At 38.3% G+C, this 22798-nt stretch overlaps 1 protein-coding gene across 6 annotated transcripts in view; it reads right to left on the bottom strand.

The window, feature by feature from the left end:
* DCDC2 (doublecortin domain containing 2) overlaps positions 1–22798 on the bottom strand; it is a 78414-nt gene that overhangs the window by 22030 nt on the left and 33586 nt on the right. For all 6 annotated transcript variants that reach the window (XM_064506962.1, XM_064506959.1, XM_064506958.1 and 3 more), the window contains exon 8: positions 1222–1322. In XM_064506962.1, coding sequence (XP_064363032.1) covers positions 1222–1322 — 101 coding nt within the window. The remainder of the gene's footprint in view (positions 1–1221; positions 1323–22798) is intronic.

The raw sequence follows: 22798 nt of genomic DNA, 5'->3' as shown, positions 1-22798 counted from the left end.
GCTCTGAGGAAGTTGGCTAAGGCTGCAACTGACCATCAGATCCCAAACCAGTTCCTCTTTATTCATCTGTAGAAAATCTAGCAGAACGCCTCCCCTAATCATCTACCCTCATACCTACATCAAAAAATTGTCTCCAAAACACTCCTGAAATCTCCTGGATTGCTTGTGCCCCACTGTGTTGCCCTGGGTGGTTAAAGTGTTTTTCGAATAAATATTTTTAACTCACTTCCCTTCCATATGTTTATAATCTCATATTAAGCACCGAAATGACCACCAGCAAGTCATAAAAATGCCTGAGAAACCTTTATGTCACTGGGATGATTTTTAGCCTGACCAATTGATCAAGTAAATTGTTATTCTTTACACTACTGCATGAATCAGAAATATTATCACATAACCTAGATGGCTGACCCCAAGCCATTATCAGCCAGAGACCAAAAGCACAGCGCAACTGTGGGCTGGACACAAAGCTGAGTGTGTTGTCAAATTCCTACAAACATGCAGGACAAAAGAGGACTGGCTTGTAAGCAATTCACTAGCAGAAAAAGATGATAAATTTAAACAGTTCTACTCATCACTTCATTGGAATAAACTTCAACTTACCTCTTTTCTGGATTATATCAGTTCACAAAATTTTATTTAATAAAACAATACAAAATAAAACAAAAGGGGTACAATCCTAAACTAGATAAAAGTGTATAACACATCAAAACCTATTTATTGCACATGGTCTTATGATGAAAAAGTTGGCCAACTAAATACTCTGTTGTTCAAATATGAGACAGTGCTGGCAGCTTGATTTAAAACAAAAACAAAACAAAAAAAAACCCCACAGATAAATCCATGCCTGTCTGTGGTTCAGGACTGCCAGAATTCTGACCTTGATTCTGTGCCGTAGTCCTTTCACACTGCTCCACCAGCATAAAGGGACTGTGATTCAGGTGGATCTATTTGTTAGGGAGTCCTGATTCTTTGAGGCCATGTCAGGGCCCCCAGACCAGTTCTGAAGGTGATGTATAATGACAACGTAACTGGTATCTGACAGATTAACAGAAAAGGGAAGATGTTCTAAAGCTCCTATAAACAGAGCTGTATCTGTGAACAGTTAAAATCATGCCTACAGAATTATGCTGTGCTCATGAAAGAAACTGGAGAAAGAAAAACAACACACACAACCTGTGGTCCAAAAAAAAAACCATTTATTTAAAGCTCGGTCATTACCTGGTCCAGTGGAACTTCTACACGAGTGTCTTCATCTTCCTGCACTTCAGCTGCTCCCCACATTTCAGACCACTCTTCTCCAGCTTTGTAAATACCTTCATCTACAATGGGAAAAGATGCAGAGTGGTAGGAAGTGAAGTCAAATTGTGACACTGTGTGGTACAACTATTGAACTGCACTCAATTTTGTTTCTGAGAGCAGGTTTCAGAGGTGACACACCATTCCCCATACAATACTTCTAATGAAATTTTCAATCTCCCACTATACTCAATTTGTTTTCCTTTCCTTTTTTAATTACAAATGCCTATACACTACATCATTTGGGGAAGGGAAAGGAGATACACAGAGAAAATGAACAAAGCTCTGAAGTTCTCTCAGTTCTAGGTCAGGAGTGCATCTGAACTTAATACATTACAACAGTAACATACTACCTCTATATCTATACTCAATGACTGCATCCTCTTGTAATTAGCATAATAACACTTCCACAACTAGCAAAAATCTGAAGCCCTGAATCAAAATCAAACATGGTGAAGCAGGACAGTAGTAGAAGATGAACAAAGGCAGTTGGGATAAATTCTATTCCCCACACTTGGGCATATGCAAGTGGAATTATAGCAGAAACTCCATATCTGCATTAAAAAAACACGTACTCATGACTTCAAAGAACAATTTTCGCTAACAAGGTTAATGGCTCAAATGATACTAAATTTTGCAAAGATTTTATACCAACGTTTGGTCTGACTAACTTTTTTTTTTCAAGTGTAAGTAATCTCTAGGAGTCTTGGCAATTTCTAATACAGGTCTTTTGGTATTAGCAAACTAGGAAAATGAAGACAGGCAGATAGAGAAAACAACCAACGTCCAAGTGACACACATTCCTCTCTCCCCTCCCCTCCCAACAGAAAGGAGCCCAGAAATTAAAAACACAGAGGTTTAGTCTAAATCATCTCCTTCCCTCCCCATCTATTAAAGAAAGACATATGATCCTATGCCATTGTGTTCACATCCAACATAATGAGCAACTACAATATGAAAGAGGAAAAATCATCTGTGCTGTTTTGGACTGCCTCTTAATTCTTCATAAAAGGATGTGAAGTTGTAAATATCAGTTGAGCATGCAAACTGATCTCCAATGCTTGACACTGAAATAAAGTGGACAGCCTTGTGAAACATGCGACCATTCACAGAACCTCTGGGAAAGCAGAAAAATCATGAATAAGAACAAGTAACAAAAGACTTACAGAAATCTTGAATCCATCTACATAAAAAGTTACGGTGTTGACTAGTCTGAAAGTTTGTTTTCCAGTTACTTTCTCATCACTATAAGAAACAAGGAAAGAGTTTGTCCTGGAATCAAAGCTCTGAGGGATATTCTGCCACTGAAAATGGTTATCCAGAGGGGAAGGTACCAAACTCATCTAGATGGCCATAGATGTCTACTACCAGGCCACTGAAAAAAAGCACTAGGAAATGAAAGTCATTTCACAGTTTGAAATGAAGAGGCAGAAATGTGGAAGTCTAAGGAACTTTACAATGATACTCCTGACTGGCACTGCCAACTGCAGCTTAGGCAAGAGATTTTCTGATGGATATAGCAGCTTAAGTAGCTGGGAATTGGTCCTGGTGGAAACTCTTCCACCAAAACATCTACAATACTTGTCCTCTGAAAGCATCAATATTGAAAAATGCCACGGAGTTCTTAGGACCACTGGTTGGATTCTTGTCCTAATCATCTTGGTGCATTTTGAAAAAGATCTTGTCTTCAAATGTGGCATGGAAACAGTCATTTTCTTTTCTCATTTCCCTTTTTTTGTTGGATTCTTAAATACAGTGTGTCTGTTGAATTATGCCCCATTGGAGCCAACTAAAAGACATCTAGTATTTGCTGGCAATACAGTAAACCTTTGACCTTTGAATAAGGTCTCATTAAGGACCCCTTACGTTGAGATAGGTCTCTTGACAAATGCAGCAGTAAGAACATGGAATTGTTCACAGTGGCAGCAGAATGCATCTGAAGATGCTTCTTGTACTTTCTCAAGTAACCAATGAAGTGCACATTTCTCATTTTTCACAGCATATTAACACAAAGACTGCCTCATAATTTTGAAGCAAAACAGAAAAAAATATTTGCTTCACCTTCTCCAGGAGACAAGGTCCACAGGTTCAGCTCACTTTCCAAGTGAACTACTAAGGAACAGAAGGTTCTGTTACTCTTACCTGGTGTTATCGTTGCTGCTACTTCTCACAGATATGAGATCGAGATTTAGATCACAACCATATTCTGAGAGGACAATTCAAAGTGTTTCTTGAAAACACCACCATGATGACTCTCTTAATTCAAGGCCTTCCCTTAAGTGAGAAAACAACCTCAGTGGCTTGTACTAGATTCCTTGGCTCACTGAACTATAAAAAGTCAATCTTCATCTGAGAGAAATGCATTTAATATCACCACTATTCCCTGTAGACTCTACAATAACACCCTTATCTTCAAGATCCCCAGGTCTTCCAAACAAAATAGGGATTGTCTCACCTGTAGAGACAAAAGGACTTTGGTGCACAGGTAATTCATCAGGTTCCTCTCAGGCAGGGCAAGAGAAGAACATGGCCCTGGCCCAGGAGGCCAAATCTACAAAATCCATCCCGAGAGTTGAGGATTGCCAGTTTTAAACCACCTTAAAAGGCCAGATCAGAGTCAGGACTATGCTGAAGAATCCAACAACTGAACTCAACGCAAGGAGAGTGGGGTTTTCTTTATGAAAAAAAGAAAACTTTCACAAACCTTAATCATAAAACCAGGAACATGGGGGTTTCAATATGCAAAAATTGAAATCCCCATGAGATTTCCCCCAAGAATTTTCTAACAGGAGTGTGCTCAGAAAGCTGGTCATAAATGGAAAGAGATCCAGTATCTCTCAAGGATGCTGCCATTTATTGTGTGTCTTATATGGAAAGCACTCTAAAGTAAAGTAGCATTTCTGCCCTTCCATAGAGTAGAAAGATGCTGAAACTACATGGCAGGCTGCAATGGGAAGGGGTAATGAGCACAAAAGTCTCCAAATACTTCAAGGACAGTGTCTTCAGGCAAAGTGGGTAATCATTCCATCTTCAGAACAGCAATGTTCTCTGCCGAAAACAAGTCATTAAGAGAATAACGTATTTCAAATGCACACGACAGAAGAGATTGCTAGTTGGTTTCTAAGAGATGCAATAAAAGATTTATTGTTAGAAAAGGAAAAGGAAACATTATTTAAAGAAATAAGAAAATCAACACGAAAAGGGAAATGAATTATTTACCTTTGCGCAAACATGAAAGCACTGAAGACAAATGCCCAAAACACATGTAACATTAATATTCAGGGAAGGCAGAAAAACACTTAAGTCTGAAATGTGCCAGAACAGGTGAAGAAAAAAATGACACTATCTGAAAAATGGGAAAGTCGTAAGATAACACAAGAATAAATCCAAAAATTCCAAAGGAAATGCAGAGGAATTAAGTTAGGCTTACATTAGTACATGTATCCTTCTTGTCTTTTGGTTCCAAAAGTGAAAAGAAACACAAAAGGTGCAAAATCACATACAAAAATTTAACTCGATTAAAAGGAATATTAAGAAAATAGCTAAAAAAAGTAAAACACTATTAGTGTTGCTGTTCTCTATTTTAGACAGATGTATTTACGATTTTTGCATGCCAATTTACAAATATCTAGAGGAGGGCAGCTGAGTGAAAGGCCAACATACTCCTTGTTTATGTAATTCTATGTGAAGATCTTGTCAGCAGAAGTTTAGAGGCCACATTAATCCCTATTATCAATGCTATGAGTGAGCTACTCAGCTCCTCCCAAGCAAATGTGTTATGTTGGGTATTTTTGCTACATATTTTATAGGTAATATTTCAGAAATGTTTTTTGGTTTAGAAAAAAAAGCACAAAAAATCTTTATTGATGCAATATTTCACATCTCTGTCTCTGAATCATTAGTCAGTTTCTATACATGTCTCTAAGGGAGGGAAAAACAACAAGGCATTTTAGAAACTTCAATAAATTACATAAAATAACATTTTTGTAAGTCATCATTCTATATGGCTATAGGCTTATATTGCAATCTCAGCTAAAGTTAGAAATAAGTACTGTACCTTACTGAAAAGAGAATTCCCAGCACTTCCATTAGATGGAACATTTAGGTCTACCTCAAATGGTTCATAAAATACTGCAGATTAAACATGCTTCTCATACAAGAACAAATACTGACTTTTCTGTGTCTCAAACTGATCGCAAACTCAAACGTGGAAGTGGCCACAGGGTCCTGGTAATGTTGGGGCTGAATTGCTCCAAAAGGGGGTAAGAAAGGAAAATATTAGGCTCCAAGCCTTACAGTCAAACTGTTGTCTTCTCTACCTATTTTGTCCAGGATGAGTAAAAGACAATGACAGCAAAGGATTCAAGGGCATCTTGAGTTCCAAAATGTCTCCCTACAGCTTTGTTTGCAGGCAAGTATACATCAGAGGATTTATTTCCAGGTAGGTTCTCAGTTCTCGCTCCCACATTAAGTGCTGCTTCAGTCAACAGGCCAAGAAAAATATTATTGAGAGACTCTTAATCTTATGTGAGGACATTTTTCCAAGGAGTCCAGACAACCAGAAGTGATGGGGATTTTTCATATTTTGCCAGTCACTGTCTGAAAGCAGTCTGCCTTGAGCTAAAAATCACCATTGTTTCTTTGTACCTTATGCAGAGAGAAAGGAGGTCACCTCTGGCAAACACAGATGTCATCTCCCATTATTTCTGATTATTTTAAAGTAGCATGTTCAGTAGCTCAGGCAAGAGGGAGAATGAGAAGGACCCACAGATAAGGAGGGAACAGATCAAAAGAGGAAAACGGAGCTCAAGAGGAACAGGCAACTGGAAAGAGGATATACAGAGGATAGAGGATATGGACACAGGGAGATGATGAGGGCAGAGTAATGTGAGGCGGCGTAAAAAGAATGGAATAAGGAACTGTACAGAAGCAAAGAGGAAGACGAGGAATCTCACTGGTGGAAATTAAGGGAAGAAACAGAGCACAGAGGACTGGCAGGAAGACTAAATACAGAAAGGAGGTCACAGGCAGCAGAAGAGTAGATGCTTGGATGAATGCGAGGAGGGGAAAGAAAAAACCAACAGGTACTCATGTCAATTTAAGCTGCTTAGAGGATCTTTCCTTGAGGAAAATCTGAGAAAAGAAATGTCATTTCTAAATACCTACTTATAATTGAATTTGTGAGTTCAGACATTCTACATAGATTAGTTTGTGATCAGAGGTGAAGCAGAAAGCAACAAGGAAAAAATGCTGTTTCAGACAAATATTTTTCTTAATTTCTTGAATATTTTTCTTGTTTTCAACGAACAACATTTAGTAGGATTCTCGATGGCACTTTACCGTCTGGGAAAAGAATTCCTACAGCATTCTTTGGCTTCAGGCTGAAGGAATAAATAAAAACTGTAACTGCAAGTGCTTTCCTATGGAGCTTCCTCAAGAGCTGTGCTCTGCATCAGCTCTTCTCCAGCTCCATAATCACATAGAAAGACCGACCTGTGAAATCTGAAGAGACTCCAGACTACTCCAAACTCTCAATTCCCAAAAGCCTTGAGCAGGTTACTGGGAAAGAACACATGGAGCACAGTTAACAGCTTTACCAAAGGGAGGTGTCTAGTGTTTTAAAAAGTGCGGTGAACCAACTCTGCCTGCCCTAAACAGAGTCAGTTAATACGGCTGTTGAAACCCTGGTGCCCGCTGTATGGTTAATCTCCACAGACAGCAGCACTGGAACTGCACAAATAGTAAGAACAAGAGAACATTTTCGCAGAAAACTGCGGTGAAATAACATGAGGGAAGATGCTTTCAGAAGGGTTAGCTCTTCGGAAATCAGATCCAGAGGACATAGGTATTATTTTTTGGTGGGATAAAGGAACGGAGAGTCAGGTTCAGTTTTCTACTTGGCCAGAGGTGTTTCATAAAAATTAGTGTCTCAGTCCTTTAGCTGGTTTCGGTGAAGATAAGAAAAGAGAGGACAGTATTCTTCCACTACCTTTCCACCTCTGTGACATTGTCGTCACTGAAAAAATAAAACCAATACAATTTAAGACAATGTCAGACTGCTCTAAATTATACTTCTTGCAGCCACAAGCTCTAGTAGCCAAAGATCTTCATCTTCACTGTTACCTACTCTGCCCTGTCTTCTTATCCATGGTAGCTAAGCTGGCTCTGTGGCACCTAAGAATTCACTTGTGTAAAGGAGAGCCCCCCACTGACCATTCAGACAAATTTTCTAGATGTTTTATGCTGCCAGCTAATTTCTTAATAGGTACAGATCAGATTAATTAATCAGCAATGGAAAAATTATAAATGCCCGAACATTTTGACTAACAACATTTCACCTGAATACACATTACCATTTCACCTGAATACCCAGATATTCACCGTACTGGCAGTCACTCAGTTCAATACCTAGCGAAAGAAGCTATGAATCAGTGCATGTATAACTTCGAGCAAACCTTGGCTAAAGTTCAAAGACCATTTTCTGTCTGATGCCATTCAGTATCTCAGCTTATCCTCACTGGAATTCTTTGGTACACTTTGATAAATAAGAAGAATATATGACTTTATTAAATAGTAAATTAGTTATATATTGAAATAACTGGTAAGAAATCTATATATTGTAAATAATTAAGTAAAGCAATTAATGGCTCTGGTATAAGCTCCTTTCCTAACCAGCATTAACTATAAAACATTTATTGCAGCACAAATTACAACATTATACAAAGTCATTTAATGCATTTCAAATTTGAAACTGATTGAAGTTTAGCAGTAGGGATGAAAAAAAATTCATTGTAATAATGACCTGCCCTGAATATTTTATGGAAATCAGACGCATTTATTAACTGCAAGCTCTGTATGTAAGCAAGAAAGTAAATGTGACTATAAAAAAAAATTAATGTGACTTACCACAGAGGCTACCTCATAAAAATGTTAAATCAAATTAAAAACAAAATGTAAAAAATCTGTGGCTCATTAAATTGAATAGATTGCTACGAGGGATAAGGAGGACATGCATTTACGCCCGTCTACAACATGATTTTCTTTTCTTTTTTTAAATATTATTTTATTTCAAAGTATCATTGTTGTGCAAGGCCCATTTCCAATGGGAAGCCACTGCTTTGGTGATGGTTTTGGGTATGCGCGTCTGTGACTTCTGTCACCAAAAAGTGATGGAATTAAAAAGAAACTGGTAGTAATATACATACGAAATTTGTAGAAATAATAAAAAATACATATTTTTTTCACCTGATACTAACGTGGTCTCAAGTTTCTAAACAGTTAGTTCCTCTCTTCAGAAAATACTGAATTTCTAATACGATTTCACAGCATTACAGATTGCTGACATCAGACTACCTCAACAGAAACTGCAAAAGGTGCTTCTAGAGAATAACCTTGCATGAAGCAGTCTCCTCTATTGATAGGAAATCTGGTAGTGTCAGAGCAAAGAAAAAGCTGCCTCAGTCAGCTGCAAGAGCTTAGTCATCTCCATATATAAAAGGCTCCAAAAAAAAAAAAAAAAGACTGCATATGATGTTGAGTTTTATCTCCCTTCCCTCACTTTGATCATTCACCTCATTTATTGTTTTTAATGTGTCTAATTTATTCATTTATTTAAATGACAGATCATTAAAACCTTGTCTATTTGAATTAATAAAGCAACTCCTGTTGAGCCTTGATGTTTTTTGGACTCCACATAAGTTCCAGGCGCAGTGTCCCCTTGGGTCTCTGCTGTGCCTTGTGCAACTTAGTCCTCAAGCTAAACTGCCACAAAGCAAATGGGAGGCCCTGGAACGTCTGTCCTGCTCTGCCCTGTTCCACTCCTTCCAAATGGAGCGTCACAGTGCATATGCTCGATCCTGCACTGAAGTAAGCAACATGACTTCTGCCGAGTACTGTTTGCCATCTTTATGTTTTGCAATGTATTAGTGTAACAAAAAGCCAAACCCAAAGAAACTCACCATGCGCTTGGAGAAAGAGGCTGCAAGGTTTACAATCATCTTAGTTTCCCACTCTTTTTAGTATATGCTGACTATGGTGATTTGGCACTGCAATAAACACTCACAGCAACAAGGGTTCTCATTCTTATTATAGACCGCAATTGTATCTCCTATCATGAAAGGAATAAACCTCTAAATCCTACAAAATCTCTGCAAATAAGGAACAAGAAGATCTCTCTTTAGCACAGTTTCTACCTGCATTGATAGCACAGCAGTGACCTGGTCTATGCTTCTATGTTTTAACTACAAACAGTTTTTTAATCCTAAAAGTTGTCAGCAGGAAAACAAGAAAAGTAACACTTTCAGCTCAGAATGCACAGCTGATATTCTGCAGCTCAGATTTATACTCTTTGGCAAGTTCACAATTTCACTGAAAGCAATTCAGAGTATGATAGCAGGAACAGCTGCCATACCTGATGGTCTGTGCAGCTTTCCTTTTAATTACAGGTTGGCCCCTTTCTTTCCTTATTTAGCCAATGATAATACCAGGAAATTGAAATGATTCCTAACTTCTAAGGCCTCATGATACTCAAAATTAGATCTGAAATACTGTGGACTGGCTCAGCCCATCTCCAATACAGCACTTCTCCAATTCATAGCCAGAATTCAGACTCCACATTCCAGTATCTCTAGAACTTGTTTCATTGCTTGAGGGGGTAGGGGCCTACTTTACTGTCAACGTGACCGCAGTTAAACTACTATAGTTGAATGGAATAGGTTGTAAAAGTCAAGGTGCTCCTTTACAGCAATTTTCTACTAAGCTTCTGAATTTGCAGCTTTCCTGTTCAACTTCCTACAGTACTATTTACAGAGCAGGTGCAACCCAAAACATACTAGTTTTTTTTACCCTTAAACTGAGATGATGAAAACTAAATTTGGTTTTGGTATCACGTTTATAAGCCCAAATTCTAATGATACAGCTATACTAATCTAAGGTCTAAAACCTAACATTTCTAGTTGTAGCTACTGGTATATATATAATATATTCAATATTATTTATGTTTCTACCAGTGCAACATGAATCCAATCATAACATTAATAGCACACTTAATATGTTACAAAATCTGAAACGCCAGCTTGCAGTCTACTGGATTTTTTCAAAAAAGTGACATATTTAAATCTTGCACAAAGAGCTTTCAACATAAAAAAGTAAATAATTCTTTAATCATCCTGATTTGAGAGAATTATGACATGGATCAGTTGTAATGCATATGGCATGCTGATGAAACTCTCAGTGTATTAAAAAAAAAAAGAGCAGATTCAAAATAAATGCATGGCTAGCTCAACTAAACTCTGTTGGAAGATTAGGTTAAGCTTTTAAACACAATATGAACATAATTCTTGAGGCATTAAGTCCCAGGAAACAACCACTTTCAAACAGTCTGACTCTCGAAAGAGAGGACAGAAGATTCCACATTACTGCTAAATTGGCAGGGAGAAAGACAGCAAGGAAGTTGTGTTACATTTTCCACCAAGAATATTTTCTTTTTATCTATTGCTATATACTCCAAAATGTGCATGTGTAAATTCACTGTATAGTTTATTGGTTTCCAATTAAAATTAATCCCACATCAATGACAGCCAAATGCAGCCAACTAAAATGCCAAGAGTCTTTCATTGTCCAGCAGAAAAAGATTTGTAAAATGTAGTAAGTGCTTGCCTTACCCTATCCAAAGTCTCTGAATTTGAAGCAGTTTTTTGGAATAACCCTACAAAGCCCACTGAGGATCTACAGTGGGCCTTCACAGTAGACAGTGGAGCTATACTGATTAAAATAGTACAGGGGAGCAATCCTTATCACCGAGTTCCTGGAGCTGGATTCTAGCTCTCCAACAAAGAGATCCCTCAAAAAAAACCCTCTCTTTAAAATGGAACTGATAATGTTATAATTCAAGGCAGGAATCACACCATCACATCACACTTAATGCACCCAAATCTCAGGTGCCTAATCTAAGCTCAGTTTCTAATTTCACCATCAAATGAGAGAGTGGGCATCTCCAGAAACAATTCTCTATCCTTGATTGCTGGAGCCTAGAAACCCAGATTAAATTAAGCCTCACACAGTGGGAGGTAGGCAAGATACATCCTGCCCTCAGTGACTTTTTACAGGAGCAGCTGTGGTCTGAAAGTGTACTGTGGTCATCAAGCCTTTAGGATTTACTGCATCTTTCCTGTTGTCATCAAAAACAGATGGAAACAAACAGCTTCTCCAAATAAACCGCCTTTTCCAAGCTCCTGTTCATGCTTTCTGAAAGGAAAAGGCAAAGGTGAGGTAAAGTACACTACAGCTGGATGCTTTGCAAATAATCCTAATTTAACTCTTGCTACATAGAGTTTGAATACTATTAGCCCAAGCAGTGCTTTGGCTAACAGCCTGTCATGCAGATGGAAAACGGATGTGCCGAGAAGTCTGGTGTGCTCATACCTGCTCTTAATTTTGCTCTTTATCCTGTAGTGCAGAGCTTACTACAGCTTGGCATTTGTGTGCAAATGTAGGAAGAGAATGAGAGAGATGCCTGCTCACCTCACTCCCAATTGCTGTTCCTCAAACGTGTTTGAAGCAGGCTTCTAAGACACACATAAACTGGGAAGAAACCTGCAGTGCTCCTTCCCTCTAACTGAACTTGGATGAAATCACACAACTAAATGAACTTACGATACTGGTCACCTGTCTAAGAGGGAAAGCTGCATCTCATACCATCACCTCCTCTGCCCTAACACAGAACAACCACGTCCCTTACCAGCTTTTAAGGGGCTTTATGTCCCATTTCAGTCCCACTATTCACACAACAGCTGCAGGAGCCCATCTCACCCACAGATAAAGGAACAAACTGGGACAGCGTGAGGGAGAGATGGCTATCAACAAGGAGACATTTCAGAGCACTAAAAGCATACACGTTAGGAGGAACGGAAGAACTTGCACTAATACACAGAGCAATGGCCCACTCAAGTTGGACGGGATGTTAACTCAGGTCTTCAGGATACGAAGCAGTACTGAAAATAACAAGAAAAGAAAAAAAATCCCTTAGAAAAGGAATTCACTGCACCCTGTTAGTCTGATCTGTTCAAACCTCATCTGCCCCCTGGCTTCTTCTACACTGTTCCAGCAGTGTAAGGCCCATTTACACCCAAAGGGGAGCATGATGGGGCCTCAGCATGTGTGTAAATAAAACAGATAAGCATAGGATAAGTACAGGCACAAGCACAGCAGCCATGAAGAAGAGGGCATTACTTCATGACTGGGTGCCAGTGTAAACCATGGTAACTCATTTGTATTCTGAAACCCCGAGGCTTAGCATCTTTAAACATTAATTCCAATGAAGTGGTTAGCTTTTTTGTTAAAATTAACCAACAGTTCTTTCTTTTTTAAATGAAATTTATCCAGAGTTTGCCTGTTGTTTTTTCCTTTTAACTGAATTAAAAATTCTTGTCCCATAGCTGTAGCACAGCATTCACATTAACTTATAATGAATACTTAAAATGCAAAAAAACAATATTCTTTGCTCTTGTGAGTTCTTGTCACACTGCTATTACTTTAATACAAACTACCCAGCAATAGCACAGAAAATTACTTTTGCTTTAAAAAGTCATAATCCATAAATCAACCACAAAAGTACAGGCAAGAACTTTTTAAAGAGCACTGGGACATATATTTAACAGATATGTTCAAAGAATAACTTCTCATTAAGAAAAAAGGTTCTATTTCACATTCATGAAATGACTGGGAGCTATGATTCAGTCCAAAAGAAAGCTACAGAGCTATGAAGTATGACTTGAATAAAGTGCAAAGGCCAGAGAAAACTTTTTAAGCTATTAAGGTACATTACAGAGAGCTCTGTTACACAGCTGATGCAGCCTCCAGACAAGTCTACTCTTCGAAACTGCAGCACATGTCACCACCCGTTGCAAAGCTATACATGGCTCAGCACAAGAGGAGAAAAATGGTCAAAGGACAATATGGCATGTCCTCTTTGCTCCCAAGCTGATTAAAGAAGGAAAAGGCTTGGGATTACCAGATGGAGAGGAAAGCTAGGGAAGCCTTTGTCTTCCCATTCACCACCTCTGACCCTTCCTCCCTGCACAGAGACTCCACAAGAGCCTTGGTAACGCAAGCATTTCCATGGCTGTTCTCTGTCATACCCCTTTAGCCACACAAGACGTTTAAGAGAGGTGGTGGGAAGAACTTTGGAGCACTAAATTGCCTCCCGTTACATGCATTTCTCTCTAAACAGGTGCTTCACTTACTGCACAATGTATCCAGGCCCAAGTAACTGCTCAGAGAGCAAGGCTAGGGCAGAAATGGGAGCTGAGCCCAGATCTCCAGCATCCTGCTGAATCAGTGAAAGAGACAGAAAAGATGATCAGGGAAAAGAGCAAGAAAAGGGATAGAAAGAGAGCAGAACCAGCCAGGTAAACCTGATGAAGAGCCAAGTGGACCAAGAGAAAAGAGAGTAGTGGAAAGAGTACAGGGAAGAACAGTGAAAGGTTGGGGGAGCAGGGGAGCAAAGCAAGGGAGGCAGAGAGTGCCCTGAGGAGGACAGAGTGATAACCAGTGAAAGAGTTGTCGTGCTAAGCTCACTATGGCTGTCACGGGTGCCACAGGAAAAGTTAAAACAAACCAAAACAAAGTTTCACAGATACGCAGAATGTTCTTCCATAATAATATCAGCAACAGGAGAAAACTGCAGGTATGAAACGCCACTCTCATAAATGCAGGGTCACCTGACAATTTTGCTGCACTCAGAAAATATTGATAGGACCATTATGAAGTAAATGGCCTATACTAGTTTGGTCACATGCCTTACTTTAATTACAGAAGTATGTTGCAAGTACTGTTAAATACTAATGCGCATTATATAAAGTTTTTCTTCTCTCCACAAAAAGCAGGATCCTGGCTCTAGACTAATCTGATCCTCTCCATTAAGTTTGATTCAGCTCCAGAATCTTCACATGTTAGATAGGAACCATTTAAATGCCAATGTTGTTAATCATGTGTCCTTTTAAAAATATTTCCTTCAGAAGAAAAAAAAATGCAGAAAGCCTCCTCCTGCATTAATGGAACATTCACACCACTCTATTAAAATGACAGGATATTCATGTATTTCTGCAGCCATTTCATCTGAGCTGTGTGTACGTTTTATATATTTTAAACTGTGCACTTTGCGATAAACAAAAGCATCCTTAACAACATTGTTACTCAGTAAGTGATGGAGATGATAAAACACTAAGGTACAATTGGCCTGTGTTTACACACATCACCTCAGAGATCACAAGCTTTTATATGGTGTGGCTTATATATTATTTTAAAAATCTGTTATACCCATATCACTGACATTAACAGATTCTTTCATTTAATATAGTAATGCAGATACACTCATATGATTACATATTTGCTAAATAATTTATGTGATATTGAATATATCTCTGTGAAAGATATACCAGCCACTAGTAATTCATACAGTTAGGAATGATATACTTTCTTGAGGTTTTCACATTAGCTTTTAGTTCTATTCTTGGAACAGAGACTATAAATTGTGTTGTATGAAATATGAACTGCTTTATCCACACTGTTAAATGATGATATAGAGAAGACCATGTGTGTGAAAACTACCATTAAATATTAAATAACAGAACAGAATGAACATCTATGTTTTCCAGATGATTTGTGGGATGATTTATATATTTCAGGTTTAGGAAAAAAGCTGCATCTTCAGAGGGTAAATATGTCAACAGCCTTGAGCTTCCAAACCCATATGTACATGCTTAACTTTAAGCAAACAGCCAATCTACCAAAGACAAGGTACACAAGTACCCAACTGATGGACTCAGTCTCTTTACGAACACACTCCTACACTGAAGGAAGCAGATGCCAGAGTCTCAGTAAGACAAATGGAACTTAAATGGTATGCTTAAAAAGGTAAGCATGCATGTAAGTGCTGCTTGGTGGAAAAATAAATAAATAAATAAGTACACTCTTAAGCATGTTTTGAAATTTGGACATTTTGATAGTAGGTTCATCTTGACTTTAGACCCCATGTCATGATCTGCAGAATCCCACAGCTCTTCTTACAAGAACCCTCCATACAGAGTGCCTTTCACTATTCAGATCTTACACTTCAGATCTGATGATGGTTACAAGATCTTTTTCTGAGCCACAAATTAATGAAAAGCAAGCCATGCTCTTGGAATCAGGAATGAATTCCAAACACAAGCCAGATAAAGTAAGACAAACAGAGGAAATGAGATGTTCATGCACTGACTCACATCACAGTATCACCCACCTCTGTAGATGCACTCGCAGACGAAATTGACTCAGTGCATTTGGAAATTTAAGAGGATATATGCATTACGATGTAAATAAATATATTCACATTTGTGCTCAAAGAGACTACCAAAACATATAAAACCTACACTCATTTACATATTTAGACATCAACATATTTAGATGCTACCAACAATCATTACAGAGAGTAGCACTACCTAAATAATTGACCTAAAGCAAGTCAAGAGTGTAGGAAAGAGAGTATCTTTTACTTCACATCCCTATTCTGCCTTAAAAAGCCTATTGATTTACCAGTATTCTTCATTAATAAATGCATAGTACATTTAATGTCGGTTGTCCTAAATTACTGCTAGAATTGCCTAAATAATTTCCTATGATTTACCCTTCATAAGAACACCTATCAGCTACTGTAAGGATATCACAGCATGAAAAGTGTGAAAAGGCATTAAGAAAATCTTTCTGAGAGAAATTGGACTGCCACTGCACTCATATGGAAGAAGAAAGCTCTTATATGGCAGGTACTAAAAGCCTCATTTCAGAGAGCTAGAGGGATAGAGGGGAAAGGAAGAAATTACTTAATTCATTCCTGTCTGTGCCATGTGCAAACTGTCACACTTTTCTTGCAAAAAAAAAAAAGAATGCTCCAACCATCATGTGTTTTTAGCCAGTTTTAAATCTCTGATGAAGTCTATTTAAAAGAAAGATCCGATTTTCTAAGAAACACCATGTGTACACAGCACTGTAGAAACTGTTGCCCCAGATCGGATCTGTGGTTCACCTACTCAAGTATCCTGCTTCTGATAATGCCAGCACAGGATGCTTTAGGGGAAAAAAATGAAAACAGTAAACAAACAGAAACCCAGAAACCAAACAGAAACCAAAAGATGATTAACCTATGCTTTGACCTGAAATAGTCCTTCTAATCAGCCACTGGTTTATAACTTGACATGTGAATTTTTATATCATACCCAAAATTTGTTAGTAATATCTATCATAATGCTGGATATGACTCTTATCCAGCACAACATTTTTAAATAAAAAGACTTATTTCCTGGTGAAATAAAAAAATCCCAGGTTCTTCAGTCTCCTTTCACATGTATTTATTTAGATCCACAACCATTTTTTCTTTCCATGAGGTCTTCCTAAATTTGAAACGTCCCTTTCTGAGATGGGATGATCAATAGTTCAAAGAAACACTGATAAGCTCAAGCCATTGATTTCTATAGCATATGATAGTCACTATTCTTTATCTCTGCATATCACATCTTACTGACTTTTTAATGATCTCTGCTGTAGAGTCAGAAGATATTGTCACAAAGCTGGATTTATTCTTTTCTAAGCTATTATCTTTAACATAGCACCCTGTAAAGTACTTAAGTTTACCGTTTTCCTACAATTCTACATTGCTTCACCTTCCCCAATATTGAACTTCATACTGTATCATCTAGACAGTCATCTAGCTTGCTGCATAGACACTTGGAGTTTTCTGGAAAGCACTAATTTACAATAATTTTACAGTAAGTCTTGCAACCCCACTGAACACCCATTTATTCAGTACTTCACTTACTTGGCTTTGCCATACAGATACACTCAAATAATTCTAGCAGATGAGAAAAAATTTTTATATCCTCAGAAATAGGTAAAGAGCATTTAACTTCTTTCTAAGGAAATAAAGCTATTACCCGCTCATGCTTAGTGCAACCTACAATAAGAAAAGAAACTGAAAGGCTCCAAAGCAATTATACACAATACATTTTAATTTCTTTCCTCAAAAAAAGATAAATAAAAATATACGCATACACTATTAACAGCTTTAGTTTCACAGATGAGTACTCAGAAACAACACAGGTATGAAAGGGTCACAGCATCCCACAGTAAAAACTAGAAAGCTCCTGAAGTTCTACTGAGTCAGACATCAGCAAGAAGACATGCCTCTGCCTGATGAACTGCCTTGAGGGTATGGCCTAAAGCAGCTGAGCAGATGGCAGTGACTGTCTAAAGGATGTCCCCTCAGGATAAGAAGAGACAAGTAGAGGAGTTGGGAACTTCCCCTACAGATCTTTCTCCTCTCCTGGGAGCTAATCAAGGGGTTAATCAGAAAAAAGTTTGTAAAAGTCTGGCTTGGCTGAGAAAGCTTCCCCTGCAGCAGTACTATGGCCACTGCAGGACACTGGTACAAGAAGTGGGCTGAACTTCCAGATTTGCTTGAAGACCAGCCCACTCAGGCGACTGATTTCTGCAAATTGCAGAAATGAAGTTTCTGTTGCTTAACATACAGAAAGTTGAAAATAGCACCAGATGTGCAACCTGGTGAATGTGATACCTGAAATGACCAACCAGAACACATATATTTCAAAGACAGCTGCAAATGATGATCTTTACATTTTTGCTCTTATTTTGAGGAGGTGGGAAGCACATTCAGATGGCCTTGGGAACAACAGATGGGCAGACAGGTTAAAGTCAAGTAGCCTACTGAGCCATGAACAACAGGCTGTATGATAGAGACATGTTAGACCACCTGAGTATGAAAATATTTTCAGTGTTTGAGCATTTCTGACATTCCTTTCTTTCCTGCCTTCCCTCATTGAAGTGCTAAAGATCACCTTGTTGTGTCATAAAAAGCAGGCAGAGAAGTCAACCACAACTTGGTCTGCTTGAAAGAGATACACTAGTTTATTTCCTTAGTTAGCAAGGAAACATAGTGAGACTGCCTCATTGTGAGCTTCTGGTAGAGAAAGGACTGCACAGGTCAAAAACTGAGCCACACAACTCCCATATGATGTGCCATAAAACCCAGCAATGCCAGGGCTGGTTGGATGGCAGAATGTTTCAGATTTTGCTTACTTAGATGCACTTGCTTGTTTCTTAGATCTATCACTGCCAGAGTTATAGTCAATGGGCTCATAGTGCATTTGGTTGATGAAACTATCCAGGGAAAGTTTTTGAAGGGACTACTCCACCACTTGTCTCTGTTCTAAAATGTACACTAGATCAACTCACTAAGAACTTCTACTTAAAAGATGACTTGGTGGGTATATTCAATCAAGCTCCTGTGCTGTATTTAAGTCAATTCATAGTCCCACAGTTGAAAAATATTCAGCTACTGAGCAATAATGTACAGCAGCAAAACAGGCTATTAAGTCACAAAATAACATGCCTTTAGCAGTGAGTTTAAAATTATCACAAATCACGTAGCAGTTCAGTGGCTTCAAATAATAAATGACAGAAATATGATGCAATGCTGATCTCTGCAACCCTATACTTTTATGGTCCAACAAAAAACTGAGAGAACACCAGAACACTGTCCTTCTGTCAAGGGAAATCTTTGACACAGATGGTGAGCTGGGAAGGGAAAAGGGCAGGAGGATATTAGAGTTGCAGTTACTCCACACTAACAGCTCACAGCTCCTAAAGCCAGGTGTCCTGTGCTTCAGGTTACTCCACCTTGAGGTGTCACCAGTAAAATAAATCAAGACCTAACAACTGTGTTGACAACAACTGTGATGACACTTTGGGATCAGTTTAGTGCACTTTCTTTAAACTACTTCTCTACAAGCTACCTATGTCCTGACTAAAGTGCAGCTCCCATGCAGTGCCAGAACTAACTGAAGAAACCTTTGCTGGGGACAGGGCTTTCACAACTTGGTGACTGAAAGATGTGACAGATTCAGAAAGCAATGTACATTGTTTATAGTAATTTTCTGCTTAAAATATTTAGTGCTCACAGTTTTTTGCAGTGTTTTATAGGAAACTGCCTGTTTAAAGTTTTGATATTAATATGATATAGAGGTTAAAGCAACACAAGGGAGACTCCATTTCCAATCTTCCATTAGTTCGCTATGTGACTTTATTCACTGATTTGAACATGGAATGGTTCAGGTTTCACTAATGAAAAAAAGGACTAAAGCCTTCATATGAATAGTATGATGCTCAATTAAGTCAGGGCTACAAAGATTTAATGGCTGACTATGAGACCATTAAACGAGAAAAGCTACAAGACTTCAAAATGCTGGAATTCACTATCTCTGATACTGCAGAGGTATGTTATTGACCTTTATCAGATCAGTGACACAGAAGTATATAACATTTCAGAAACTAACCCTCAAACTTAACTATGTATCCAGAGGTCTTCAAGAAACAGAGTAGTTTTATCACAAAAACACACGATAGAAATGTCTATGAAATTTTTATAGCAATGATGACTCAGGCCCTTTTCTGTAGCACAGGATTTGTTGAGGTCATTTTAAGGGCAACAAAGGTTACATCTAGTCAGGCATGCTTCCTTTCTTTTCTTTCTTTTTATTTTCTCTTGTCAATCAGAGTATCACAATCTATATCCCATCTAGAGGAACACAAATGTATGTTCTCCTTGACCCAAGATATTTTATATTGTCTCTTTTGGGAGCTCTGGTTTTTCAAGAGTTCCCATCCTTCACCACAATTTGCCTGCAAGTGCCAGAGTCTCACAGGCAGACAAATATAGGCAAAAAAGTGCAAGAGCAGCTTAAGACTCCTTCATATCACATATGTAGAGACTTTTATTTCCTAGTGCCTTTGACACTCCAGAGAGAAGCCTACTATTCATTCACATGGGACAGTGAAAAGGAACACACAATGATAGACTTTGGTTATGAAACATGGCATTTTATTAACTCCTCTTTTAGATTTCTAGAAGTCAGAGGAAAAAAATCTGTCTGCATGCAAAAAAAAAAATTTCTGAGTAACACACAACCTACTTCTCAATATTATTATTGTTCAATAATAATTCCAGTTGTAAAACTCTCATCACACTAATAATTTTAAAAATCATTTTAGAAAAGAAATGCTGTCTTCAGAGCTTCTCAAGGATGAGGGTAAATTTAAACAATTATAGTTATAAATCTAGATATTTCCTATATCTCTGAAAGGCATTATTGTATCTTAGGGAAATGTGCACTGAGCACATTAAAGCATTCAGTTTCAAAGTAATCAATGTTAGGTACCACTGACAATCTTATAGGTACATTTCAATGCTCACTATAGATATGAAACAGATTAAAATTTTTCTGGCACATTAATTATTTTACTATGAAATAGTTTTCTGTATTTTTGTGCCACATTCATAACATTAGCACATAAAAAAATTCTTGTATGCTGTCATCTCTGGATGATAAATTCTCAGTTAGTTTAAGTAGCTTTTTTAGGTTATACTACTACACAGGTAAGTTACCTGATTCAGCATGCTTTAAAACAAAAAAACTGCACATCATGTAGAGTCTTGAGGTTTGGCTGGATTAATAATGTGCGTATGAAAAACATACTATTTGACATTAGTCTCTTGCCTAGATCCTGCAGCAGAAGCAGCAATAGCTGTTACTGTTCTTCTCTGATACTGCTGACCCTCATCTTCAACACTGCAACTCAAACACTACCTGCTTCCAGAGGAACATTTCTGCTTCTGTTTAAATGGTGAAACACACCACTTGCCTCAGCGGATCAAAAGAAACCTCAGATGTTTCGCCAACAGGATCAACTCTTGTCAAAAGGGAGAGATCTCTACCAGCTTGTTACAACTCAGACACTACAGAGAATAAACTTGGTACACAGGCTGAATTACCGTCTCCCACGGTGAGACACATCTGTTTCAGAACCTGGTTCAGATACATTTATTGATTGGCTACTAGGATGAAAACCATTGCAGTAAGCACTGCTGTAGCTCTTTCACAGACAAACATAGTGGATTTTGAGAGGCCTAGGACCCTCCTCCTTACACTTACTTAGTCAAAATGACTAAAGGGAAAGAAAAGGGACAACTGGGAACTCTCTCCAGTGCTCCATGCACCCTTCAAATGATTTCCACATAATAAACCACTTATTTAGAAAAATGCTACAGCAAAAGCCTTCCACTAAGAGCTAACAGTCTCAGAACAACTACACACGGTTTCTCAAATGAAATGATGAATACAGGATATTAGCTAACATTACTGAGGGCTTTTAAAGCAAAATGCAGCAAATGTGACATCCTAATTTTGCTCTTGATAACAGAAGATAAAATCATGTCGTACTTACTGCAAAGTGCCAGAAAATAAATGGGAGCCAGAAAGGGGAAAAAAGTAAAACGTCAAGAAATTTAGTTTGAAACATGTTGCAAAGAAATACATTTAAGCTGACCTGGAAAATAAATCTGAGCATAAGAAATGGAATAATAAGAATGAACCTCTTGTTAAAATATAAGCAGCACTGAAAACCACTTTGAACTAGTAGCCTAGATGAGAATGAGCCTGATGAGAATCTTAAGGCAGCTGCTTCCTGGGATATCTTCCTCCAGATCTGGCTGGACAAATATCAGGGAATTTAATTAGGGAAAAATAATTCTGTAGGTGTTGACAAGCCTGTAATTCTCACTGTGACTAGCCTAAAGACTTACAGGAGCATGAGACACTACACATCTTGTGGTTGGCAAAACAAAACAGTTATGACTGACTTAGTATCCGTCTCCTCGAGTAACAGAGACCCACGGAGAGCAGGGATTCTAGTCAATCGGAAACACATTACATTGCTTTGCATTTCTCATCACATACTGTTGTGTGAATGCAACCTAGAGACATCATCTCCCTCAGCAACTGCCTGCATGACCAGCTAGGTCTAGACTTGCAAAACAGCACACACCTCAAACCTACCATTCCCACTTCCACTAGCAAGTCTTCATACAAGCAGGTTGTATAGAGGAGCAAAGAAAAGAATAAAGAGCTTCCTCCAGCGTAAGCTTTAGCTCAAATGAGAGAACTGGCTGCCTCAAACAGCTTCTCCAACCTATGCAAGATTCACAGAGCAGGGAAAAGCTGAAGCGGAAACAACAAGAAGTCACTTCTTCAATAAGCTTGGTGGATTCCCAACCACTTCTGTCAGCAGGTGGAGCAGCCATACTGCTAAATATGAAGAGATAACTATCTCCCCCATGTTTATCTGCCACCTGCTAAAGTAATGTCGCTGCCTGCTGGAAGGAGAGAGAAAGCTATTTCTGCTTCCAGTATCCTTCCCTCCACTGGGAAACAAAAGAAAACAATCAGAAAACTCTGATAATGCAAGGTCAACAAAGCCAAAGAACAGATTTCTCCTACTCTGGCAATTGGGGTCCACTTGCTTTCAGTAAACACCTGTAGAAACTTTACTTAGAAAAAATCCTCAGGCCAGAAAAAAACAGACTGAAATTAACACGTTGCCATTATACCTACCAGAA

Source organism: Dromaius novaehollandiae, chromosome 2, assembly GCF_036370855.1.
Source record: "Dromaius novaehollandiae isolate bDroNov1 chromosome 2, bDroNov1.hap1, whole genome shotgun sequence".
Taxonomy (NCBI): Eukaryota; Metazoa; Chordata; class Aves; order Casuariiformes; family Dromaiidae; genus Dromaius; species Dromaius novaehollandiae.
This window is presented reverse-complemented; position numbering and strand designations above follow the sequence as displayed.